We start from the raw sequence: 27,780 nt of genomic DNA, 5'->3' as shown, positions 1-27,780 counted from the left end.
TGATGGAAGTACAACGGCTATAAACGGCTATAAAGGTTCAAAAGGCCAAAAGTTTCAAAAGGTTCAAGTGGAAGATATTCAAATTTGTAATGATGGAGTGGAAGATATTCAAATTGGTAATGATAGAAGTACAACGGCTATAAATTTAAATGACTACAACGACTATAAATAGTTATAAATTCAAATGAATACAACGGCTATAAACGGCTATAGTTTTCATTATATATACCAAAACCTCTAATGTAAACAAGTGAAAACCTCTAATGTAAACAAGTGACAATAAAACCTAAAAATATTTTTTGATCTATAATTACTCACATCTTTTTTCAGAAATTATACACTGAGCCTTATAGCTTTATGCCCATCTTTCTTGTGTGAGATTTATAAAAAAATCAAAGTTTCATTTTATATATCTTTCTTTGAGAGATATTTATTGTAAGCTTTCTTTGAAAGCAAAAATACCATTTCATCTTGTAAAAGTGTTGCAAACACTTTGTTCTTGAAATCTTGAGAGTGATTGTGAATCACCTAAGATTTGCAAGGGTTTGGGCTTGTGAAATCTGTGTAAAATCCGTGGAGGATTACTCTATTTGTAAAAAGGTTGCTAGCACCCCTGTGAAGCTAGAAGATAGTGGAAAGTCTCAAGTGAAGCTTGAGGAGTGGATGTAGGCTTGGTTGAAGCCGAACCACTATAAATCTGTTTGTCTCATCTTCCATAATCTCTTTACTTTCATACTATTGTTATAGCTATCTAATATTCATGTGTTAATCATTTGATTTGTCATGTATGTTAGTTATACTTCATTGTTATTTTGCTTGATCATTTACTGCTACGTTCATCATTGTGCTTGTTAATAATTTGTTATACTAGTAGTTAATTTTATTGTGGTATTATTAATTTTAAATTGTAGAAACCTAATTCACCCCCCTCTTAGGTTGCTTTTTGGGTAACAACATGTATTCTTAGGACTTCATAGCCTGCTATCGGGCATGTTTCGTGTTCTCCTTAGCGAAACCTCCACCCTTAGCTACCTAACCACAAGCTCTCCAGCTTCCCAAGGCGAAGGTCACAACCAAGTCTGCTATCAGCCATGCTGTAATACCAAGCCCGATGGGACTTCCTTAGTCCTGCCTATACGACTAAGGTAGGTCCACGACCTGAGTAATGGAAAGGAAGTTCCTTACATTCGGGCTACCTTGCTTGTAAGGTCCCGGTGTCCCACACCAGGAATGGAGGAGGAGTTCTTGGACTATAAAAGTAAAAACCTGGACCCTTACATAGCATTAAGGCCTTTTCCCGGGTGGTGAAATCCCTAGCAGAACTCCTCAGTTAAGCGTGCTTAAGCTGGAGTAGTTCTAAGATAGGTAACCCACTAGGAAGAACAGATCCATGCGGGCGTGGCCCAAAGCGGACAATATCGATGACATGTGAAAGGTTGGGACGTTATAAATGGTATTAGAGCCGACTCTTTAGGGTACCGAATGTGGGCCCCTAGCATCTCTCGGTGTATGTGGGCAAGCTTGTGAGCTGGTAAGCTACTGCACGGGGATGTACAGCCATAAGGGGGGTGGATTGTAAAGTCCCGGTACACACCGGAAATGGATGAGCAGTTCCTGGGCTATAAAAGTAAAAACCTAGACCCTTACATAGCATCGAGGCCTTTTCCCTGGTGGTGAAATCCCCAGTAGAACTCCTCAATTGAGCGTGCTTAGGTTGGAGTAGTTCTGGGATGTGTGACCCACTAGGAAGAACAAATCCGTGCGGGCGTGGCCTAAAGCAGACAATATCGATAACATATGAAAGGTTAGGGCGTTACATTGCTCCCATTTTTGCGAGGTTGCTACGGTATACTGGTTTACCGTTGGGCTTGCCATCAGTTCTAACCAGTGAGATATGAGATTTGCTATTAGTCCTAGGCCTGCTATCAGCTTTTACTTGTGGAGAAGAAACTTCTTCCAAAGGCTACTATCACCTTGGTGAGGGTGCCTCCCTTCGCAAGTTAGTTACGGCGGTTGTTGTAGTTTCGGCAGCTACAGTTGCTGCGACAGTCATTTTCCGAGGCAAGTTCAAATGGCAATCCCGATAATATTAGGGATGGCAACGCTGACAAAGTATCTCTGCAACTTGGTTGCTACAAGTGTTGCCTTTGTAACTTAGTTGCTTCGGTTTTCTCTTTCCCTCAGCAACTTCAGATGGCAGCATAACCAACAATATTGGAAATGGCGGCGTTGATACAAAGTACCTCAACAACTTAACCGCTGCAAGTGTTGCCTCTGCAACTTAGTTACTTCGATCTTTTTCCTCTTTTCCTCAGCAACTTTAGATTGCCTCTGCAACTTCGCTTAGACATTTTTCTTCATGGAGTCTATTCGGATCTTTGGCGGGTTTGACCTGGTTCGACCCATTTGTTGGCCCACTTCCCTTGGGCTTTAGCCCATGCTCTTTTAGTTATTCTTAGTTGCCTTAAAAGGGTAACCTCAGCACTTAGGCCCATACTTAATTTGGACCTTAATTTCTAACCCTCGACAGTTTTTAAGAGAGTAATTGTTGGGTTTTATTTTAGAGATGGCTGACGGTTATGGTGGTCCATGTAGCTGCTGCATTTTTAAGGTGTGGTTACCATTGGATGGTGGCCGTAACTTGTTGGAAGGAAGTGAGAAGAAGAGAAGCAGAACTGGGGAGAACGAGTTTGTTGCTGTACAAAGAGGGGGTAAAAGTGTCATTACAAACATTTCAAGATCTATATACACTTAGGGTGATTTGGAAAGTTGGTTGAAAGATGATTTTTTGGCTTTTTTTGATTTTTTTTGTCCTTTTGTATGTAAAAAGTGTGAGAGGTGATGTAACTCAAAATGAGTTAAAAGCTAAAAACTAGTTTTTTTTGGCTTCCCAAAAATAGTTAAAATGGTTATTTGGACTAAAATAGTTAATAAATTCAAAATAGGTTAAAATGTTCAATAAGAAAAAATATCATATTTAACCCATAATCATTTTACTTTTTTCCTTACAACCATCAAATCAATTATAAAAAAATAATGATCTTTTTAAATATAACATTTTAATGAAATTAAAAAAATTAACTTTTCAAATAAGACCTTCAATGCGCACAATTAACTTAACCAGAATCCGTTATTGTGACATTTTACTCCAAATCACAAAAGGCCATGGGTATGTTTTTAAACTCAAAGACGTAAAAGTATTTTTGAACAAAATTGTAAAATATAAGGACCTGTTTGGTAATTATTTTATTTTCAGTTTTTAGTTTATATTTACAAAAATTTAAAAAATTGTCATAAAAATTTATTTAATAATTTTTTTAGTTTATAAATAGTTGTCTCAATTTATAAATTTGAGAAAAAAAACGTAAACTCAAAAAATGAGTTTATGTTGATTTTTAAACAAAAAATAAAAAATTTGATTAACAATTTTTTTTTCAATTAATTTTTTTCCAAATAATTCTTTTTTTAATTAATTTTTTTTCTAATTATAATTTGTATGATCCCATTATCATAAACAATAAAAAATAAATATAAATATTTTAAGTAAAAACAAACATATTTTTTAATTTATATTTTTAAAATTTTTCAAATATTTTATTCAAATTAAATGTATTTATAATTTATATTTTTTTAAAAATAAACAAAAATCAATTTATAAAATTTTTATAAACATAAACTAACAAGGTAAACTTTATCAAATGCTATCTCATTAGCTCAATTTTTTTTTTTTTTTAAGTCCCTACTCTCACTCTCTGCTCTTGGGATGGCAATTGGAATCCGACCCGACGGGGACCTGACCCCCCGATCCCGATTAAAATAGTTATTCCCCGAAAAATACCCACGTGAAAACGGGGATGGTATTTAAAATCAAATCTCTGATCAATTTCGGGCTGGGGACGGTGATTGATTTCCCAAGCCCGACCCTGCCCCGCCCCGAAACTCTCCCGAAATTTCCCCGCATGTATATGCATATGTGTCAGGGCTGGGTATAGGGTTATCCGACCCATCCAAACCGTCCTATCCAATCTGATCCGCACATATATGAGCAGTCTGGCAAATACATTAAGATAGGGTACGGTTTAAATTTTAGCTGATTTTCTGATTGCGGGTGGGTTGCGGGTTTGAACCGCACCCGTCCAACCCGCCTGCATTAACCAATTTTTTTTTTTCTTTTTATAAAATATTTCAAATTTGGATCGTCCTTTTTTTTGGGTGAATAATCTCGACTTTTCATCTTCATCTTCATCTTCATCTACACCCAGACAAACAAAAACCCTAATGAATCTAATCTTTCAAACTCAAAACACAGCGCAGCTCTCACTCTCTCTCATCTCATCAGTCTCTCTCTCGTTTTTCATCTGGACCGATCAACCTCGCAAGAGATCGACTTTCTCTCATCGCAAGATCGACCGATCGACCTCCCTCTCTCATCGCACCAATCGACCTCGTAGGATCGAATCTTTCTCCAGCAACTCTTATGTATGCGTCTCTCTCTCTCTCTTTACCTGATCTCTGATTTTTTGTGGGCATTCAGATCTATGTCTCTCTGACTTTGTTTTTTTTGTTCATCAAATGAATCAATGGCTATTGTGTAAATTCTTGACCTGGGAAGAAAAGAGGTTCTGAAGTGTTGTTAGGTCTATAAAAGCATGAATCTTGAGATTGTGATTTTCATACACTGTAAAAACATGAATCCTCTGATACTGGTTAGTGTATTTGCTTCTTTTCTTGTGGTTTCTGGGTAACCAAACAGACCATGGATAAGTTTGGGAGATGTTATTTTATTGGTCAGTAAAAGGGTGCTGAAGAAGTAATGTCATTTTTATTAGTTTCCTGAAAATGATGGCGCATGCTTGTTATTCAAAACCAACTAAAAATAAATATAGAAATAAATGAAAAAAAAAAATTTTTGGCCTTTATTTTCTTTTGTTTATTATCTTTAGATTTTGCTTTTGCCTACAATTTGAGTCCAATTTGTTTCTAAATGTGTTTACTTTTTCCTTATCTATTATTTGGTGGAAAGCCTGAGGGAATTTGATTTGTTCCCTTGCTTTGTTTGATTTCAGAAAACAGATTGGGAAAAGAAATTGAAAATTCGAATTTAAGATTTCCTCATTATTGAAGACCTTAGAAAACCTCAATCCTCTCTCAAATAACTCTAATGGTAATCTTTTATATAGCTAAGTATTTTAACAGAACATAACTAAATAGAACCTATAATGCAAAATTTCCTTTCCACTTATTCTCTCTAATTTCCACAAAGAGATTATGAAACTGATTTTGTGTGTGTGCGCATTTATTTTTATTTTTCTAATTTTTTAAAAGTATTTCCTTGACCAACTTCAATCCAAGACAGTGAAACATCAGCCTAGGATCATCAACTCGCAGGTAAAGACTCTCTCTTTGAAGGAAAAAATTCAAACCGCCTGCAACCGCCCGCACATTCGCAAACCCTACCCGCACAAACTGCAAACCGCACTGTGGGCGGTTGCGGTTTGACTTTTCTCCAAACCGCATAGGTGCGGGTGGGTCAAAACCCAACCGCAAACTGTACAAATCCAATCCGTGAACACCCCTAATATGTGTTTAGGTTATATGAATATTATATTTGGTTATATTAATATTATATCTATCTATGTCTTTAAGTTATATTAATATTATATCTATCATTCTAATCTATATCAGTGCTCTCTCTCTCTCTCTCTCTCTCTCTCATTCTCATTCTCTCTCACCCTCGTTTCAAATTCTCTCCTAAAGTTGAAACTGTCTCCTCTCTCTTATCTCTTCACTCCTCCGCCGATCTCAGTCCTCCGCCGATCTCCCTCCTCCGCCGATCTCAGTTCTCCGCCGATCTCCCTCCTCCGCCGATTGAGCCACCACAACTCCACCACTGTTTGCGGCAGTCCGGCAATGACACCATTATCACTGTTTGAGCATTTTTCCTCTCTTTCTCTCTCTCGATCGATTTTATATATATATATATATATTAGATTTGTTGTATATATATATGTTAGATATGAATTTATTTTAGTTTTTTTGAGCTCATCAGATCTGTTAATGGTATATATGTTAGATCTGATTTTTTTTTTTTTTTTTTTTTTTTGAGATCTGTTAATGGTGATGAACAGATCTGTTAGATATTTGGCAAATCTGTTGTATCTAATTTATTTACATTTGAGCAAATCTGTTAATGGTGACGAACAGATCTCTCTCTCTACGTTGTTGTTGTTGATGTTGAACAAATCTGTTATATCTATTTTTTTTTTTTGGCCGGGGATTTTTCGGGGTCGGGAAAACCTGATCCTCGTTAGGGGGTGGGGGTGGAGGCGGATATAGGTTCCCCGTCGGGGATCGGGGGCCGGGGTCGGGGGGATTTCCACCATCGGGGATCGGGGACGGGGAGGGTGATCCCCGGCCCCGCCTCGCCCTGTTGCCATTCCTAGGGTGAATATCTATGGGGATAATCATATTATGTATTAATAGAATGAAATGTAGAATGGTTCGAAGCGGGTTTGTTAATCAAGCAAGCATTGTCAAGAGAGATGCAATCTTCTGCCATTATCAAGAAACTGTATATGTGTATGTCAAGAGATTGTCTAAGATAAAAACGTTTGTCTAAAATCATATTTAAAAAATAAATAAATAATCCTAAAACCCTACACCCAAAAACTGAGAATCGTGAAAGAAAGAATGAGAAGAAGAACATACTCTAGTGGGACAGCGTAATCTTCCTTGGGTCCCATAACGATCAACAAAAACAATCACTCGCGTTGGCTCTCTTTGCCCTGTTATTCTATTCAGACTGTAGAAGAAGGCGACGAGTAGAGAGGGGGAGATGAAGGCGGTGAGTAGAGTGGAGAGAGAGAGCACTTGTCATGGACTGGGCGCTTGTCATCCTCCTGAGAAGCCGGCTCCACGAGTGGTATTGCGTACCCCCGTGCATTATGCCCAAGGACCAACCCAGGAGATGCGATAGGGATCTACCCTGCCTGCCTTGCCGCTCACAAACTAATGCACTTGTAAGGTGCTTGGTGTAGAACTCGCATCCCCAATGAGTCGGTACGTGACATGCTACCACCGCCAGTCCCTGACGCCCTCGTCAGGGGGACATTATCTTGCCTGCCTCCATACTTGTCCGTTCCCCTATCCACGGGAAACCCGCCCAGTGCGGACACCACCCTTGGTGCGGACCCCACAATGAAGGTGCTTGGTGTAAGTCCCACGTACCGTCCCCATCACAGTGCCCCTAGGCTGGCTCTGATACCACTTGTTACGGACTGGGCGTTTGTCATCCTCCCGAGAAGCCGGCTCCATGAGTGGTATTGCGTACCCCCGTGCATTATGCCTAAGGACCAACCCAGGAGATGCAGCCTGCCTTGCCGCTCACAAACTAATGTGCTTGCAAGGTGCTTGGTGTAGAACTTGCATCCCCAATGAGTCGGTACTCTCTCTCTCTCCACTCTACTCGCCGCCTTCATCTCTCCCTCTCTACTCGCCGCCTTCTTCTACAGTCTGAATAGAATAACGGGGCAAAGAGAGCCAAAGTGAGTGATTGTTTTTGTTGATCGTTATGGACCCAAGGAAGATTACGCTGTCCCACTAGAGTATGTTCTTCTTCTCATTCTTTCTTTCACGATTCTCAGTTTTTGGGTGTAGGGTTTTAGGATTATTTATTTATTTTTTAAATATGATTTTAGACAAACGTTTTTATCTTAGACAGTCTCTTGACATACACATATACAGGTTCTTGATAATGGCAGAAGATTGCATCTCTCTTGACAATGCTTGCTTGATTAACAAACCCGCTTCGAACCATTCTACATTTAATTCTATTAATACATAATATGATTATCCCCATAGATATTCACCCTGCTTTTCAATTGTTTTGAGAGCACTGAGACGAGAATGTTTAGATGGATATGTGGTAATATTAGGAAAGATAAAAATAAATATATTCGGGTAGTACCAATCGAAAATAATTTGAGAGAAAACATTTGCTAAGTTGGTTTGGTTACATACAACAAAGACTTATATAGATGTAATGGTAAGGAAAAATGATATGAGCATTATAATTGGAAGACCTAAACTAATATGAAATGCGGTAGTATAAAGAATGTGAATTTATTTAATTTAATTGAGCTCACAGCATTGGACAGAGTAGAATGGTGAAAAATGATTTATGTAGTTGACCCTACTTGAGTGGGATACAAGGTTTAGTTTGGTTTGGTTTTCAATTGTTAAATTTGGCTGGTTGTGTATTGGTTAAGTTGTTTTTGAAAGTCTATTCCTATTCTTGTGTTTTGGAGCTCAGGTCAGATGTTGACAAGCAATTCTTGGCTGCTCCGGTTAAGTCTGCGGTTGACAAATTCCAGCTCCTTCCCGAGTTCTTGAAGGTAATTTTGATTATGAAAATTGATATCTTTAGTGAAGATTTGCGGAATGCAGCGGATGTGCTCTTGAATTAGTGGCATGTAAGAACTGAAGGAGAAAACTAATGGCCCTGTCATTTGGTATAATTTTGTGGCAGTCGTTGTTTGTATAGTATCACTTTGCACATATGGTTCATCTGCCAAAAGATGAGGAAAAGTGGATTTTCTATTCTTAACCTAAATAGTAAATACTTATTTGTTTTTCTATTTATTTCTGACTGAAATGGACTGAAGGTCATCTTAATTTATACAACTTATATGATGCTTTATGAGCCTATAGAGTATAGAGAATGGCCATTCATGGATGCTTTGTTTTGCTTGGGGCTGTAGGTGAGAGGGTTGGTGAAGCAACACCTGGACTCTTTTAATTATTTTGTTAGGACTGAAATAAAAAAGATTGTCCGTGCTAATGATCTCATCACATCCAGGGTCGACCCAACTATCTACCTCAGGTAAAATTTCCTTGTCTGTTCGTGGCATGGTTGATGTTTGTGGAATTCGAATTGTTTCACTGTATCTATCCACAACATTTTGAGATTCAAACCCATCATTCATAGTGGGACCAATCTTTGCTTAACAAAGAAAATGGAGTCATCAAACTATTTTAGTATTGTTGAATTGTTGATCACCACAGTTTTGAACTTCATTCATATTTATTTATGTATTTCCTTCATTAGTCCCTTTAGAAAAACACAATAAAACTGGTTTTAAAGTTTAAAATTGTTCTTATGCTTTCACTTTCATTGAGATGATTGATGGAGTTTTTTTGGTTGTCATTTTTATTTCGTCTTCTTTTCTCCTCTCCAATTTTCTTTCATTATACAGGTATAAAGATGTTTGGATTGGTGAACCTTCTATGACAATTGATGGTGTCACTGAAAAGCTTAGTCCCCATAAATGTCGGCTATCAGACATCACGTAAGTTTGCATTGGTCTGTCTATAGATTAAATTAAAATTTGCTTTTTTAATTCATGGATCTTGTTAAGCCATATTGTTTATGTGTCTAAATGATGGACATGCGTGTTTTCCAAGTGTTTGAAACGTGTTTAGTTCTAAATATTGGAAAAAACACTGACGTGTTTAGATGGATGCTCGACACTTGTTGGGGAGTGTCCAATGAGTGCAATTGCTCTTGTGGACGCAACGTCTTAGAAGTGTTTGCATTTTAGGTAGATCTTACTCTCTTTCTTGCCTTTGCCTGCCAGTCATACCCTACATAACCTTTGTTGTGCTAAATGATGGACATGTGTGTTCTCCAAGTGTTTGAAACATATTTAGGGCTTGGTTTGACATAAACTAAAAAAGTTAAAAAGCCAAAAAGTTACTACAAAAGCCAAAAAGTCCACACTAATTGGAAAAAGCTTGTGGGGGAAGCCTAGAGGTTTTAAATTATTATTTTGGAAGCTTGTGGGGGAAGCTATAGGGCAAAATTATTATTTTGCCCTTTGCATTTAACAACCCAAAAGTCAAAAAGTCAAAAAGTCAAAAAATCAACAGGGGTAGAATGGTCATTTCGGTTTTACTACAATATTTTAGTATACATCTTTTTGTAAAAAGCCAAAAAGTTATCCCAAATATACATCTTTTTTTTTCTCTACTTTTTTAATCAAAAAGTCAAAAAGTGCACTTATTTAGAACATCCCAAACACCTACTTAGTTCTAAATATTGAAAAAACAGTGACATGTTTAGACAGATGCTTGACACTTGTTGGGGAGTGTCCAATGAGTGCAGTTGCTGTTACGGATGCAACGTCTTAGAAGTGCTTGCATTTTAGGTAGCTCTTACTCTCTTTCCTGCCTTTCCCTGCAGTCATACCCTACATAACCTATATTGTGCTTAATAGAATATCATGTTGATCTTTAACTAGAGACATCTCCTGAAATTTCTCTTTATCTTTTATCTTTCATTATTTTTTCTTTGTTTTGGTTGGTGACTTGTGAATATGAACTTTGGCATGCGTTCAAGTATTTGGCTAGATGGCAAAGTTGGCTTTTATGGTCACTTGTACATTATGGGAAATTGGGAGATGTGATTGCTGAATATTGTTTCAGCTTAGTGTTGTAGGTCCTCTTTAGATCTATGTTTATTCTTTATAGTTGGTCTTGTTTTTCTAGAGTCTCTGAACTGCTGAAGTTGCTTTCTTGAGGGTTTTTTTTTTTTTTGCATGGAATACTTGACTCAAATTAGTCTGAGTGATGAATAAATTTAGAGTTGGCCCAATAATTTGATCATCCTATGTTGGATATATTTTTGAATGAAAATCAACAGAGTGAAGATAAAAATAATTGGAATGACTAGTTCCATATATATTCTAAGATGATAATAAACTGGTCTGAGAAAAAAAAAAAAAAAATGCTGAGAAAGAATGTTAAAAGGATATAAGTGTATAGTGACAACCTCTAATGTAGTTGCTACTTGTGTACCAATAACTCAGCTTTCAGCTTTCCATCTGATGATGTATGTTATTGAAACAGAGATCAAGTTGTAGGTTTTTATATATACCCTGTAATTTTTCCAATGCTTTCAATTGCTGTTTGCATGCATTGTACAGGACTTTTCTAGTCAGTCCTGTACTGAAAACCTGAGGAACAATTGTATGAATTGAACTTGATGCTATCTTTAAATTTTGAGGAGGGGGCACTGAAGCCTTCACCACCTTCTCCTTCAAGGCTTTGGAGGAATATAAATTGGAGTATGGAGGGATGGGTACCTTCTAGTTTTTGGGTCACAAAATCTCAAATAAGTTTTCTAAATGTGATCTGATCTTATATTGAAATCTTGTTATTTAATTTAAATGTTTGGGGCTGCTTGACTGTATGCTTTAGGCCATTTGTAGGAGAAAGGTAGAAGCTTTTTTGAGATTTCTAAGATGGTTTGTTGAATGTTCGAATGGTAGTCTAGTTTTCATTAATAGAATTTTTCAAAGGGTTGGCTTGTTGTATACCATGTATGGGAACTCCTTACTTTGTTGACTCTCTATGTGGAAGGAAGATGTTTAAAATTAATTTTTTCATTTGGATTTACCTCTTTTATGTCTATTACAAATCTCCTACATATATTGGTAACTTCAAAATATGAAAATAATCAAGATAACTGAGGGCCTACCTGCAAAGTCTTTTGTTGGTTTGTAATTTCCATACTAGCATCAAAGATTTTAGGCAGAGTGAATGATCATAATAACATGCATGGATCTATATGGAAGATCTATTGAGCTATTTGTATGTATATGGGGATTTAGATCCCCACCTAATTTGGAAGTTCTCTAATTTGTGCCATTATATTAATACACTTTAATTAGTTTATCCAATTTCAATTTCACCACCTCATGGCTCTATTGGTTTTCCATTTTATCCAAAGTCTTTTTTTTTTAAATTAATTTTTTCACCTATTGTTGGTAATTATACAAGCATTTGAACTTTTTATCGGCATTTATGTTATATGGACTTGGGTACGAGTGTCGGGTGTGGGTGTGTATCTAGAGATTCGACTTGATAAATCTTTGAATGAGGGATACGCGAGTACGGCTAAAAAGTACCCAAAAATTAGACACGGGTACGGATACGGCTAAACCCATGTGTCAAAAAAATTTATGTATTTTTCTGATAAATATTATGTATTTTTTTGATAACATGGCGGTTTTATTATAATTTCTTCTCAAACCAAAAGTACCACATCCAATAATTTCTCTTAATAATATTTTTAATTTATCTATATATATTTTTTATTTTTAATTGACATTTATATATAGATTATAAATAAAAAAAATACAACAAAGTAAGGAATAACAAATTATGTTAAAAGAAATATAAAAAAAATTAGATGATTTATTTTAAAGATTTTATTAAATTTTTTTTATTATATATGATTTTATTTTTTTTTAAAAAAATAGATGATTTATTTTATTTATTGTTATATATAAAATAGATGATTTTATTGGGGTCTTTTACTTGCTTTATCGATAAAGCGAAAGACGAAGAGCAGATCGAGAGAGAGAGAGAGAGAGAGAGAGAGAGAGAGAGAGAAGAGGAGACGAGACTCGTCGAAGTCGAAGAGGAGATTGACAGAGAGGGAGAAGAAGAGATTGATGTCTTCACCCTTTCGGCGACCAGGTTCTCTTGCTCTTTTCTCTCTCTTTCTCTTTCTCTTTCTTTTCTACATTTGGGGCTCTTCCGTATCCGTTTGCAAAGTGTTGTGTCCCAACCATATCCCGCACCTGTACCCGTGTTGTGTCGTGTTGACACAGGTACCTCCCCAAAACCAAAGAGTCCGTGTAACGTAAATCGGCATACATGTAGTAAAGAATTGTGCCCACATGTATCTATGTGCAGTAATTTTATACTATTTTCTCAAGAACGTTTCCTGATGTGATTTCATGGTTTCTTAATTATCTTTTCCTCATGGGATATGATGTTCAAATCAATACCTCTGACATTGGAACTTCAAACCAATCTTATCAAGTCTAAGTCCTCTATATATATGGATTAATGGTTGTTTCTTTTTTGATTTGAGCACTTTATTCCCTAGGCATCAAAGAAGTAGCTCATGCCTCTCTTTTCTTTACAATAGGAGTTGCTTATAAAAGCCATTTTTCATTATCCAACTGAACTCTGGGTTTTGAAAATTGGTTTGTTTAGAATGTTGAAGCATTTTATTTAGTAAATAACAAAAAAATAAAGTCCTTCTGGACTTTCACATTCTCAGTTGCATGGCCCCCTCTGAAAATTAAACAAACTAACCCAACTTGAGACCTGATCAAGTTTTAATTGGTGTTTCACTCAATGATTTTAGAATAATAATTTTTTCTCCCTATAGGTAAGCAAAACCTGATAAATCACATTTAGCTATTAAATTATCTAAAATTTCCAAACACAAAAGTGCTCTAATTGTGACTTCATAATACAAACTACAAATAGGTTAATTATTAATACTATTGATGCAGAGTATAAGAAGCTCAAGGAAGGCTAAATTCAAAGAAGCAATGATATTTGGACATTGGCATGATTTCATAGAGAAATTGATAAGAATTTTATATAATTATGTTTCTAGTATTATTGAAGTCTTATTTTATGTTTTGTAGGATTTTTAGGTCAATGATATTTTGGTAATTTTCATTATCGCTGTCATGGGCTGTAGGGGTCGCCCATGGTCGTCTTGCGAGTCAAGTTATTTAATTAGGTTTTATTTATGTTTCTTATTTGGTCTTAAATTAGTTTTAGAAGTCGAATATATTATAATAGTTCCCTTTTTCAGTTATAGTTGGTTTAGCCATGTAATGCTTATAATTTAATAGACTTGATATTTTAGAGAATTTTAGAGCTTTTAAAGCTTCTTAATGGATTGTGTGATGCAATCAATAGACTTGATATTTTAGAGAATTTTAGAGCTTTTAAAGTTTCTTAATGGATTGTGTAATGCAATCAAATCCTAGGTGTGATGCCTAAGGGATTTTAGGAGTGATTCCTAAATCTATCTTTTTCTTCCTCTCCTTCTTTCTCTCTTTTATTTTCTGCACTTTAACAGTCCAAAACACTGTTCACGGGTACTGTTTGTACCCTATACTCTTATTGACATTTTAGCCATAAAACCCAATTAAAATCAGCCCCAAAGCCCAGATTTGCTGCTGTTCTAATAGTCCTATGTCAACTACATGTGTCTGTTTAGCTTCAGTTCCTTGTATCTTGCTGTAGCGAAATCCTTTACAAGTAAAAGTATTGAAGATTTAGCTTCGAGTGTGAGACAGATTCTGCAGTCGATTTAAGTTTGGGGGTGATACAAATTTTGCAGTTTTGTAGTGCGTTCGTTAATATTATTCTCTAATTTTTTTTGGTGAAGTGGGTAAGATGACATTTATTGTTTTATGTTTACATAAAACGGGAGATAGGAATTTTTTCAAAATTAATGAAAACAAACACAAGGAAATATGGATGGTAAGTTGTCGATGGTAGTGGGTGGCGGTGGAGGGTGGTGGGATGTGGTGACTGGCTTGTATGGGTGGACATGGGCTCGAAGGCCCCGTTTATGTATTTATGTGTTTTTTGTTTTTTTATTATTTTATTATTTTATATTATTGACATTTTTATAATTATATGTTCAATCTCCAAATATTCTTGGATCTCAGTTCAATATGGCTATTGTAATTTGTAATAATTTATAACTTAATATGACTCCCGCTTGACATTTCCAATATCTAACTAAGTTTTTGTCGCATTGGTTTTAGGTATGCTGCTCCAATATATGTTAACATTGAGTACATTACTGGAAGTCATGGTCAGAAAACCCCTCCAGTAGCAAAGGTACTATCAATTTCTTTAATTCTTTTTTTTTTTTCCCCCTCCCCCCTGTCTGGATATGATGTTATCGTTTGGTTTGCAGAACAATGTTATTATTGGAAGAATGCCTATCATGTTAAGAAGTTGCTGTTGTGTGCTCCATGGGAAAGATGGAGCTGAACTTGCAAGACTTGGTTGTTATGCTTAAATTCTCAATAAATGGAATTTTTTGGAACCGTTTCAAATAATTTTCATGAACTTAATTGTCTTTTTCTGTTTGCTCTAGGTGAGTGCCCACTTGATCCTGGAGGGTATTTTATTATCAAGGGAACTGAGAAGGTGATGTTCTAACTATCATAATGTAGAGCTTTTCAGTATTAAGGATCAGAAATCAATTTGATATGTCTTCATATATTTTATGCTTCTTAGTTGCTATTGCTCATGTGGGTTGATGAACAATTGCATGGCTTGGAATTCAATTCTTATAAGCATTTCCTTTCCTTATCTTTGTATTTTTAAAATTCTGGTGAAGGTGACTTGCAAAACTGAGAAATTGTGGAGGCTTTTTTTGTGGCCTGGGTACAGTGAAGGAGAAAATAAGGAGAGCTTAATTACATGGAAAAAGTTAATTTTCCCAATAAATGGAGGCTTAAGATTATGCAATGTGGTTGGAAAGAAGAAAGCGGTAATAGGAAAATGGTTGTAGGGATTTCCTAGACAGAGGGTTTCTTTTTGATAAGTAATTGAATTTGTCTACAAGGCAATGGATGGATGCAAATCTGATGTTTTAAGGGGTCATTTTGTGTTTTTGAAAATTTTCTCATTAATACGTTTGCTTTGTGAAGTGGTTGCAAAATAAAATTTTTGGAGGACATTTGAAAAATAATTTTCTAGTAATCTTAACGAAGCAAAGATTTCAAACTCTCAAATTTGTTTTTATCTTTCTGCTGGTCGGCTGAACTCTCATATTTTGATCTTACCAGAGATTCCTTCTAGAATTCAAGCTTTCCCTTGATCAATCACCTATAAAAGGGTGAACACAAATGAGATGCTTCAAGAGAAGAGACCTAAGACGAGAGTAATCAAGAAAAGAGACTCAAGGTCCTTTCACCACATATATGCGTCATGAGTAGGAGGGCAAGGGACACTCTTGCGCATCTTTTTATACATTGTATTTTTGTTTCAACTTAGTGTGAATGGTCCTTAGAATGGTTTGGATTGTTGGCTTCACTTCTTGTTATCCTCATTCATTTAGCTTGATAGTGAATGTTCATGTTAACGACAGTGCATCATATAAAAAAGATGAAATGGCATATTAGTTTTGTGGTGATATCCTTGGATAGCTTTAGCATTTTGATTGTTTTGTGGGTTAGCGTTAAGTTTTCATCCCTTGACCACCCTATGCAATTAGAATTACATCATCACTTTTGAATTTTGTACTGTCTACATAGCTGCATTCCTGTCGCCATTTCATGTACTAGAACATTGAATGAAAACTTAGCTCTTCCTTTGTTCAAGAGAGTTTGACATCCTATCCTCTTAATGAGTCTTGTTCTCTTGTGCAGCATCTTCTGTCTTAAATGTTGATTTTTATTTTCCTGTGTATGACAATCATGTTGACTTCTAGTGTCATAACTACAAGCCTTGATTGTCGCCTGCCTCTTTTGTGTTTGCCTTTTTACTTCTTCATGGTTAAGGATTTTTTTGTCTTGTCTTCTTTCTTCTTTTCCTTCTTCATGGTAAGGGATTTCATGCTTTTTGTAGAACTCTTTGTTCCTTTTTATAGTATATTCTCATTCTCATTATTGATTATCTTGCTTTTTGATAAACTTACCTGTCTGTATCAGATTTGCTTACAACCAATTTTTGCCCTTTTTCGCTCTCAAATAAATGAGATGTTACTCTCTAGTTCAACAAGTTCGTTGTTTGTAGCATGGATTTAATTTTTCTGTCTTTTCTAGGTGATTTTAATACAGGAGCAACTTTCCAAGAACAGAATAATCATTGATACTGACAAGAAGGGGTGGTGAGTAGCTCTCATTTCACATTGTGATTTCCATTCTTTGACCTTGCTCTTTATCTTTTCTATTTGTCATATTCCTCATTCTTTGTCCTAAAATCTGCATTTGGCTATTTTCCACATTCCTTTTTAATAGATATATTTGTCTTGATAATTGAATATGCTGAACAATGTGGCAATTCATAGTTTGAGCCATTAAGAGGTTTGATATTACCATAGTATATGCAAGTCTGAAAATTATTAAAGGGATCTTCTATTCAAAATGCATTTGATAATGAGTAATTAACACTTGAAAATGCTCTAAAAAGGGCCCAAATTTCAAGGCTTCACATGGAATACCGAACATGAATGATAGAATGTAGTTTTGAACTGTAATATTGATGAAAAAAATTTCTCCTTGGCTTTTGAATTTTGAAAATTTAGCATTTGAAAGTTCTTAGTGCTAAATGATACAGAATCAGTAAGATTTTTCATTTAGTTATATTAAATTCTAAATGTATGTTTGATTAATCAAAGGTTTTTGAAATCTTTGTTTGTCGTTTTGAGTATTGTATTGACTCTTCATAGTCTGAACTTTGAATATTGGCATCAATGGCTGCTTTGTGTTATTTATAATGTTTTCAGTGTACAAGCATCTGTTATGAGCAGTACCGAAGCAACAAAAAGTAAAACAGTTATAAAAATGGAGAAAGAGAAGATCTATTTGTATCTGAACCAGTTTGCTAACAAGGTCATCACATCATAGCATTCCTTTTCTGTTTTACCTTTTGAATATTTTCCTTCCTTTTGTACCAACTGATTTTTTGAAGAATCCTGTAATTTGATTTGTGTTCTAGGTTCCTATCATGGTGGTCATGAAGGCTATGGGTATGGAGAGTGATCAAGAGGTTGTGCAGATGTTGGGAAGAGATCCTCGATTTGGTGCATTACTCCTGCCATCTATTGAGGTGACAATGTCAAGCATTGCACATCCATTATGATAGTTTTGTCGAATATTCACATAGTGGGTTTGCTGGAAGGTTGATTCTTCCATTAAACTTAATGGGCAGTTGCAAGCATGTACTTTGAACTGGACTTATTTATCAAAAAGTCCTATTCAAACTTTAACTTTCAATGATAAATTTATTACTGCAAAAATATTTTAAAAAAAATACAATTTAAGTACTTACACTTCCCACATCATATTTTAATACAAACTAACACAAATAAATCAAAACTCACAAATGGCAGTTTAAATGTCCCAACCATTTATCACTTTGATAAATTTATCAGTATCATTTCTAGTACCAAATAATCATTCCACAAGGGGCAAATACGTAAAAAAAATTTCACTCAAGACTTGTGAGTAAAATAAGTCCAATCAGTAGGACCTACTGGTAACTTCAATACCACTTGGATATCCTTATACCTATATGTGGATGTCTAAGGGAAATGAAATGCCTGTCCTAAAGCTTACTGTTTTAATGATGTCTGTGTGCTGTATATATTTGAGTAATTTAACAGGCTACACCTTTTATTTTGGTCTGTTGTATTCACACGTCTCTTTGGCTCTGGCAGCTTTTGCCTATTCTGTTCCTGATATCAAAATGTAACCTTGGTCTTTGTTAGGGTATTGTTAAAGATACTCACTAGAACCATTGTTCGTACAGTTTGTTAAAAAATGTTAGTGATGAAAAATTAAAAAAAAATGTGCAAAAGGATTTCTAAGAGCCCCTGTATCAATCCTTAACAGTGTGATACTTGTCATGCCTGGATCTGGACTTCACCTTGTCTTCATGCTTACATCTCTTTAAGTAGGCTTCCCTTGCAGAGCCTTGTTTGCCTCTTTATATCTATTTTAAATTAGCAAGTTATCTTCAGTTCGGAGCTGTCTTCATTTAATTAGATAATGGCTTATGTTTAGAACATGGACATCTCTTTTGACTTCCAGTTTATCAGGAAGAAAACATAAAGGGCAAATTACACTAACAGCCCTTGTAGTTTGAAATTTGTGTTACTTTGGTCTCTGACATTTCAATTGTGATACATTTGACTCTGAATTTTGAATCTTATTTTAAGTAAGGACAATCAAATATGTTTCTTTTGCAAACGGTCCATTTCAAGGGCAAAATCGTCATACAACTTATTTTGTGTTAGTTAACTTGTATGTTGTTTGAAATGTAATAGCTTTTTTTTTTTTTTTTTTTTAATTTTTTTAATTTTTATGAATAATGTTGGAATTTTCTTGGTTATAAAGTTCTATTTGGTTTGGTTTTCAGAATCTATTTTCAGAAATTTTTTCTTAGAAACTAAAAATTAAATTGGTGAAAAAAAATTAAACACATCATTTTTATATAATTTTATCCTTTGAGAGGGTATAAATAATTTTTTAAAATAACTTTTTTTGATATTTAATTTCATTAAATTAGTTTTTATTTTTTCCAAAGTCAAACATGGCAACAAACTAACTATATATGGCTCTCTACTCTCTAGAAATAAAAAATAAAGGAATCATCTTAGAAAAGGAGGTGTTGAGATCTTCTTCTGTAGGCACAAGGCAGTATGGTGTACCTCATAATTTCAGTGAGGGGCCTCTTATTCGATTGAAAATGGTAAGATATCAGTCTATGACATGACAAACAAGTTCTAGCCACATTTTGTAAAAAACATGAAATATATTCTGCCAATGAAGGCCTATTTTCTTCCCACTCCCGTCTTCTCCCCAGTCTTGTGCTCCAAATTTGAGGGGCCCACGGGGATGCTTACCATCCCCTACCTCGGTCTATTTCCTGTTTTCCTGCATTCTGGTCATCATTTTTCTCTGCCATTCCTATTTCCTATGCTACAAGTCTACAACAACCTTATGAGCTTTAAAGACCAAGATCTTAATCTAATTTTCTCTGCCACCAATGATATCTCTTGACTCTTAAGTTATCTCTAACAGGATGAATGAGATTCTTTTACTTTGGTTTTCTTATTCTCAATATCGGCTTTGGGGCTTTTGACTAAACTCACTTTGGCGGGGTTGAATTTCTTATGACAATTAAGCCTGTAAGTATATCTTGAAGGGAGGGGAAGGGGCAGAAGCCATGTGGACCCCACTAGTTAACCTGATGCTCATTATAGATGTTAAATAATAGAAAATACTTTTAAAAGGGTGTTGTTTAACCAAATTGTTTTTTTGCTCCTAATATATAGAAATCAGATTTTATCTATCTAGGGGCATTTTGGTAGTTTACAAAATATATATTTTGGTTTGTAGGTGTATTCAAGTGATTGATAGTGAGTCCTTGCAAATTTGTTGATGCTTTAGTTTAGGAATATATATTTTTTTAGTAGGATTTAACTTTTAAGTAATCATTTCTCTAAAAACATGTTTATGCTTCTATATTTACCTGAGCTAGAGAAAATTATATGGTTTCTACTACTTGTTTTAATGATTCGATTCCATCAATTTCTTCTAGAAGCCTTTGGAGTGATTCTATGGTTTCTTTTTATCCCTTCTTGTTTATTTTATTTTTAACAGAGCTATGCACAATAAATAGCCAGAATCACCCCTTCTGAAACCTGAGGTTCAACCCAAAGGCACCAGCACTTGATCTTAAATTAGTAAATCCCCATCTTAAATTTCGTCAGTTCATTCTTGCCTCACTATTCGTTTCCTTTGTTTTAGAGAAAAATCCAGCAAGCCTTTTCATTTGATTTTAGAGCAAAACTGGCTCAAAACCGCAACCAAATCTATTGTAAATAAATCCTTAATTGTTATCCCTGAAATGTAAAAGTTGGAGCTTATTTTTTCTTGATTGTGAACAACCTTAATTCTCTTGTGTGGGATTTCCTGCATCAATTCCTGCATCTTACCAATCCATGCTTTCTTTGAATGGGTTAAAAAGTGGCTATGGGAGCTTTAGGTTTAGGGGTTCAGGAGGTCCCTGGGGAGGCTTTTGGGTTGACTTGAAGATATCAAGTTCAAGCTAGTCTTAAGCAGAACTGATGCATGGGTAGCGCCCCCTTGGTGCCTATACAAATTTTGCTCTCTCTACTTAATAGTGACTGCTCCTTGATTATGTTTTCCATACTGTTGGCAAGTGGACATGTTGGGATTTGAATTATTTTGCTATGTAAGATAACAAATTAGGTGAGTCAGTTATTTCAATGTCAGTGGCAGCCATTGTTGGGAAAGATACATATGTGATGGTGTCAGTGTAATAGTAGACCCCACAATGACAGTTATGTATGACTAGGTTGAGTTGAGACAAAAAGGATGAAAGAGAGAAGAGGGTGGGGACTTGGGACACTTTTCACTAAGGTCACACTTATTTATTGAGAGGCAAAAAAAATGGGAATGATTATATGCTTATAGAGACGTAATTGCTATTTACATCTGTAATGGTGTGTTATGTGTAAGGGGTATGTAGGGATGGCAATTTGAACCTGGCCCAACGGGGACCCGATCCCCCGACCCCGATTAGGATGGTTTTTTCCCGAAAAATACCCCCGTGGGGACGGGGATGGTATTCGAAATTAAATTCCTGACCAGTTTCGGGCCGGGGACGGGGATCAATGTTCAAGCCCTGGCCAGGCCCGGCCCCATCCCCGGCCCCGAATTTTCCCAAAGTAAAATTACTATTTTACCCCTCTTTATATAGATATATAAACCACCCCTTTCACTCACACAACACTGTGCACCTCATGCACTCATCATTGGCACTGCCTCTCATCTCTCTCTCTCAAACCCTTCGTCGATCGCCCTCCTCTCCCTCCTCCGCCGATCGCCCTCCTCCGCCGATTGAGCCACCACAACTCCACCACTGTTTGTGGCAGTCCGGCAATGACACCATCACCACTGTTTGAGCACTTTTCCTCTCTCTCTCTCTCTCTCTCTCTCGATTTGTTATGTATATATATATTAGATTTGTTATATATATATATGTTAGATCTGAATTTTTTTTTTTTTAAGCTCATCAGATCTGTTAATGGTGATGAACAGATCTGTTAGATTTGATTTTTTTTTTATTTACATTTGAGCATCAGATCTCTCTCTCTCTACGTTGTTGTTGTTGTTGATGATGAACAAATCTGTTGTATCTAATTTTTTTTTTTGACCGGGGATTTTTCGGGGTCGGGAAAACCCGATCCCCGTTAGGGGGCGGGGGCGGGGGCGTATATAGGTTCCTCGTCGGGGTCGAGGACGGGGGGATTTCCACCATTGGGGACAGGGAGGGTGATCCTCGGCCCCGCCCCGCCCCGTCTCGTTGCCATTCCTAGGGGTATGTGGGGAGTATTGAACATTTCTTTTTGCATTGTTATGTAGCTTTGGTCCTTTGGTGGAGGATATTGTGTCTTTTGGAGTTTGAGCGTGTGGTTCTTTGTCTTGTATTCAAATGCTAGTGATAGACTTTAGAAAATTAGGCCTTAACAAGAAAGCTCAAGTTCTTCAAAAGTGTGATGTTGGCGTAGTTTTTTGGGCTATTTGGTTGGTCAAGAATGCTAGAATTTGGTAGGATTAGGTGGAAGATAGAGAGAGCTTACACGATAAAATTTACTACTTAGCCTCTTTTTGGGCTCCAGTCTCTCTAATTCTTCAATTCATTTTCTTTTCCCTTCTTTGTTTTTTCTTTTCTTTTTTTTTTTTTTTTGGGGGGGGGGGGGGGACTTTTTTCCCTTCCTTGATCTTCTTTCTACTTTTATTGATCTTTGTTAATAAGTTGTGGAAGAATGTGTTTACTTCATATTTATATTTATTTATTTATTTCTTATTTATTTTTTTTGATGAAAAAAACTATATGCCATAGCACTCCAATTTTGCAATCCAAATGAAGTGAGATTCATATGATGTGCTGTGGACAGGAAGTGGATTAGGCAGTGATGATCGATGTATGCCAAGGTTGAGAAAAGGGAGAGATGTGCGGTTGGTAGACTTCTTTTACTAAGGCACATTTATTCATCTATAGGCATAAGCGATTAGATTAGCTAGTTGATTAAAGCTTGAAAATTTGATGGTCCGAAGAAAAATTACAAGGTTTAAAAGATAACAGTGTTTGTTGTGCTAAAACATGCTAAACTCGATTGAATTTTTGTTTCGATGTAAAATGTTTAAGGCGGGACCTAGCAAGGATGCCATTTGGGATAGAAAATAAATTGGTTAGAATTACATTCTAAGAAGCACAAACATGGACACATGACATGATACGGATATGACACAGACATGCCAACGCCAGTTTTAACAAAATGTGTCGAACACAACATGTGGAGTACACACACGAAACATATAATTTTATATATTTATTATTATATGTCATATGTATGAATATCTCATTTAAAGATAATAAAGAAAATATAATATAACACTTATTTTATGAATTTACATTGTTCTTTATTTTATTATTGTATCCTAACTTATTTAGTTCAAACTTATAATTAGGCCTCGTTTGGCAACATCACTTTTTAACCTAAAAGTCAAAAAGTCACTAAAAAAATAAAAAAGCTAACAACCTATACAAAAAGTCAAAGATTTTTTTTTTCTCTCTACTTTTTGCACATCTTTTCGTAAAAAATCAAAAAGTTATCCTAAACATCCTAGTTTTTTTTACAGCATATTTTAGCCAAAAAGTCAAAAAATTACTAAAAAAGCCTGTTCCCAAACGAGGCCTAAGAGTTTCATGTGTGTCTAATAGGTGGACACGTGTGTTTATGCAATGGACACATGTGTCATCCAAGTGTTCGGGTCTAAAAAAACTTTTTAAAAAATAGGACATGTTTTGACGAGTGTCGGACACGTGTCATCAGGAAGTGTCCAAGGAGTGTCGGTATCAGACACGGACACGGATACGACATAGATATGCCACCTTTGTAGAAGTGTCCGTGCATCTTAGATTACATCTACCTAGGATTTCTTCACAGATTAACTTTCATTTACATTGCTCGTCTTGTCATCTACTTGTCATATTGAGAACTTCTTTATCTATCTTTATGTCCTACAAATCCTTTCCCTTTCTCTTTGATGTCTACTATAAGTCCAACTTGCATAAATGTTATTAAGTCGAACATTACGAAAACTGCGAACTATAGCTATCCATTTTGCATTGCATGAAATTGGAACATAATTTTTCAGCTTGATGTAAATTAAAGTAATTTTTTTTTTTATGTTTCTTGTGCATTTGGTATTTTGTTCAAAATAATGTTTATGTCCTTGTCTTCTTTGCTATAGTTATTGTGATCATTGTTTATTGCTGTCTTGATCAGGTTATCTTTGTTGATTCATTTGTTTATGTTAGCATTTTTGTTTTACCAATTTTACAAGACCTAGTTTTTCCATTGTTTTTCTTTAATTGCGTTGTTATTTTTAATGTTTCATTTTCCAAGTACTTTGGTATTGTTCTTTCTTTAATATGATGCTCTTAATCCAATTTCAGGAATGTGCAAGCAATGATGTATATACGCAACATCAAGCCCTAGAATTTCTTGAGAAAAAGGTGTGCTATTCTTGTTTATTTACCGTTAGTGCAATGGCTGTGATACATTACTTGTAGACCATAATGCTATTATAGGGTAAATTACACTGACCTCCCCTGAGTGACGAATGAATTACATCTAGACATAAGTTTAAACATAATTACACCATGGTCCCTTCAAATATAAATTCCATGATATTTTGCCCCATATTATTAGTCATCTATTAGCCAAATGAATGGAAAATGACGATGCCATCATTTTTAGACTAAAATGCCTATTTTACCCATTATTATCCTTGTGTCCTAACATCACTTGTATCCAAACATTTGTATTTCTTGAGGATAATTAGGTAAATTTATTACGCAAGGGGGGAGGGTAATTGTGTCATTTGACATCAGTACAAATTTAAATACAAAATATTTAGGGGTTCGTTTGTTTTGGGAGATGGAGGAAGGAATGAGATTGAGATGGAGGTGGGACCCAATAATATTGTGTTTGTCTTGGGAGATGGAGAGGGGATTCCTAAGCCCTCCGGATTAGGATGGACCTTGGATGTTGGGATTGAGATGGAGGCCAAAGACTTGGTATTAGAAAATTAGTCCTTCGGCTTAGCTTCTTCTTCTTCTTCTTCTTTTTTTTCACATGCTGGGCATTTTTTTTAAACATTTATGTTTAATGTTTTTGTATTTTTTGTTAAGTAAAAATCATAGTTTTATTTGTTTTATTATTTTATATTTCTTTTATATAAAAATAATTTAACAATCCCCACACTAACAACTATCATAAAAACAAACACAATTTTACTTAATCCCCTCACTAACAATCCCTTTATTATCAATCCCCTCCATTCTACCTCTGAAGACAAACGGGCCCTAAGGGTAATAGAAGAATTTCATCACCTGTCTTAACATTTTTAAAGTTATCGTTATTGTAGGAGAGGTCAATATTATTTCCTCGAAATTGAGGAGCTGATCTTTATTACTTGGGGAGGTTAATGTGATTTCTTGTTATTTTAATGCTTCGATTTGAAATCCTCATATGTTAGTAAGTTATAGTCTTATACTTAATATGGTTACTTTCTTGTGTGATAAAACAATGTCTTGGTTATGGTGTATGAATGGGGTACGCCAAGCTCATGGCCGAAGCCTATGGAAGGGGATTTGGTTGGGTCATGAGGAGTTTTGGGGTCAGGTTCAGTTTAAAGTAGGGATGGGGGATAGGGTTCGCTTTTGGCATGACAGGTGGTGTGGTCATTTGTCTTTGGCGAGGTTGTTTCCTTTGATTTATGCGATTGTAGCTGATCCTAAGGAGCTAGTGCCTTATGTTATAGTTCGGCAGGGGCATATGGTTTTTGGAATGTTCACTTGTGCCGCGAAGTTCAGGATTGGGAGTTGGATCAGTTGGTGGATCTCTTGGGTTTTTTGTATGGTATGCAATCTGATGGGGATGGGGTGGATCTTTGGTGATGCGGAAGTCTTTCCTTGGAGGTGAATTTGGGTGCCAGGGTCACCATCTAAGGTGGCTTTTTTCATTTGGATGGTGGTTTGGGGTCGTATCTTGACTATTGACAATTTAATTCGTCACAGGCATGTTTTGATGAATTGGTGCTATTTGTGTTGTGGCGCTACGGAGACGGTGGATCATCTACTTGTTCATTGTCTGGTTGCATCATGGCTTTGGTTGTTGATTGTTGTGACTTTTGGTTTGGTTTGGTTTGGTTTGGGTGCAATCGGGTTCTATTGTCGGTGTGCTGCAGAGTTTTTTTTTTTTTTGGAGGGGGAGGGTGAAGGGGGGTAGGGTTGGGAGGAGGTGCTGGAAGGTTTGGTTACTTGCTCCTCACTGCTTGCTTTGGTTGGTTTGGTTGGAGCGCAATAGGTGTCTTTTAGGGTGTAGCCCATTTAGTTCCCTGGTTAGAGAGTTGGCTTCTTGTGGTGCTTCATAGTTGGGTTTCGGTTTCGGTGGATCCAAATGTTTTGACATTTGCAGATTTTGTGAAGGGTCTGATTCGTTAGTTTTGTTTTGGGCCGTTGAGGGTCTTGTTTCTTTTTGTATTCTTTACGCCGTCTTCATGCTTTTCTAATTAAGTTTGGTTATTTATTAAAAAAAAAAAAAAATTGTCTTGCTTGATTGTGCTGTTTTTGCTGAATTTAACTTTCTTATATTATTTTGTTAAAAAAAAAAAAAATTTTCCTATATTATTATTATTATTGTTGTTGTTGTTGTTGTGCTATTATTATTATTTTCTTCTATTTGAGTGAGAGTGAGCTTGTGATGCTTTCATTGTGCCTTGATGTGGAGAGATTGTTTCTCTTGAAGTCTCGAAGTTCTAATTGAAGGTATATTTTCTACTACTAGTGTAATACATCTTTGATTGAATATGCTATTTCTGTCACACACCTTCACTTAGTGTCTCCCATAGAGAAACTAGGGACAACTTGTTGATTAATGAAATTAATGCTAGCAAGGTAGGCTGGGAGTGGATGTAGGAACGAGGAGTGTGCCAAACCACTATAACTCCTTGTGTTCAATCTCATTACATTTCTTGAAATCAATTTAATTTGCAAATGTATGTTGATTTGAATATGCTTATATGAGATTAACGTTTGAACTAAATATTACTAGAAGAAAATCTTGGTGATTGACATAAAAGACAATATCACCAAAAACTTGGAGAGTTAGTTTGCTTGAATAAATCCAATCATGTCTTAAAACTCCCACATTGGTTAGCCATGATTGTCACTTAGATTGTCTACTAGAACTAAAATTTGTCTAGCAAACCTTAGTGAGAATTGACATATTGCAATTTGAAAAATTAATCTCAAGCAAATAATTAAAAATTGATTGGGTTGCAATCTGTCCTATGACTCATTTGTCAAAGTATAGAGCTTAGGGAAGGCTTCAATCACGAAGCAATGTATTCTGTTTTGTGACTTAAGGAAAGTACTACTTTTTATATATAAAAAAGGTAAGCACTTGTCGTTACTAACTTTCCAGTATGGTCATCAAATTCTAGGGAATTTGTTACGATTTGTCAAAAGTTAGTTAGGTTTATTTCTTGATTCTGGAGGTTTCTAGAGCAATATGTAATGCCGAGGTATCTCAGTACAAATGGCCTAAGGGAGGTTTTTTCATGCCCAAATTCCAAGCTTGTGTGGAATTTGTTTGCGCCATCCTCCCTTTAGGATTCTATAGATGTTGCAAGAAATTGGGCAATAAAATAAATTTTAAGAAAAGCCAACAAAGTGTGCCCAATCGTTTGTTTATCGAGTTGCTCATGAAGGAGAATTTAGGGAGGAAGTAGTTGGTTCCTCATTCTAAAGTCTCAGTTTGTTTAAAATCAAGTGTCAAAGTTAATCAGAAAGGGAAAAGTGTTCAGGGCTGAATAGCAAGGATGAGATAACAACCAAAGGAAAGGTTTACTGTAGGGAAATTGATGGCGATAGAGGTTTTGATGTTTTGATGAAAGGTGAGATAGTGACTTAGAGAGTAGAAGAGGTTGGGAGTACTTCAAGGCTAATCTTGTAGAATAAAGAGATGATCAAAGGAGATGATTAAGGATTGGATGGAATAGATAGTTAGGGTTGGGATTTTGTTATGAGAAAAAGCTTATGGAAGCAGATACTAGC

The 27,780-nt window shown here is 35.7% G+C and overlaps 1 protein-coding gene across 18 annotated transcripts in view; it reads left to right on the top strand.

The window, feature by feature from the left end:
* Positions 1 to 4,152: 4,152 nt before the first annotated feature.
* Positions 4,153 to 27,780, top strand: part of NRPC2 (nuclear RNA polymerase C2) — a 106,294-nt gene continuing 82,666 nt past the window's right edge. For 8 of the 18 annotated variants that reach the window (XM_082891852.1, XM_082891842.1, XM_082891845.1 and 5 more), the window contains exons 1-10: positions 4,159 to 4,479; positions 8,760 to 8,881; positions 9,255 to 9,347; positions 14,649 to 14,724; positions 14,804 to 14,894; positions 14,987 to 15,039; positions 16,662 to 16,726; positions 17,345 to 17,450; positions 17,557 to 17,667; positions 24,115 to 24,174. In XM_082891852.1, the coding sequence (XP_082747978.1) occupies positions 4,279 to 4,479; positions 8,760 to 8,881; positions 9,255 to 9,347; positions 14,649 to 14,724; positions 14,804 to 14,894; positions 14,987 to 15,039; positions 16,662 to 16,726; positions 17,345 to 17,450; positions 17,557 to 17,667; positions 24,115 to 24,174 (978 nt within the window). In that variant the 5' untranslated portion in view covers positions 4,159 to 4,278. Of the gene's footprint in view, positions 4,480 to 5,739; positions 5,928 to 8,305; positions 8,394 to 8,759; positions 8,882 to 9,254; positions 9,348 to 14,648; positions 14,725 to 14,803; positions 14,895 to 14,986; positions 15,040 to 16,661; positions 16,727 to 17,344; positions 17,451 to 17,556; positions 17,668 to 24,114; positions 24,175 to 27,780 lie in introns of those variants that run through there. The other 10 variants (XM_082891858.1, XM_082891854.1, XM_082891855.1 and 7 more) reach the window with 7 other exon arrangements.

The sequence above is a fragment of the Camellia sinensis genome, chromosome 10 (assembly GCF_055761805.1).
Source record: "Camellia sinensis isolate YWXY chromosome 10, ASM5576180v1, whole genome shotgun sequence".
Classification (NCBI taxonomy): Eukaryota; Viridiplantae; Streptophyta; class Magnoliopsida; order Ericales; family Theaceae; genus Camellia; species Camellia sinensis.
Note: the sequence above shows the minus strand (reverse complement) of the source record. Positions and strands in the feature narration are given on the sequence as shown.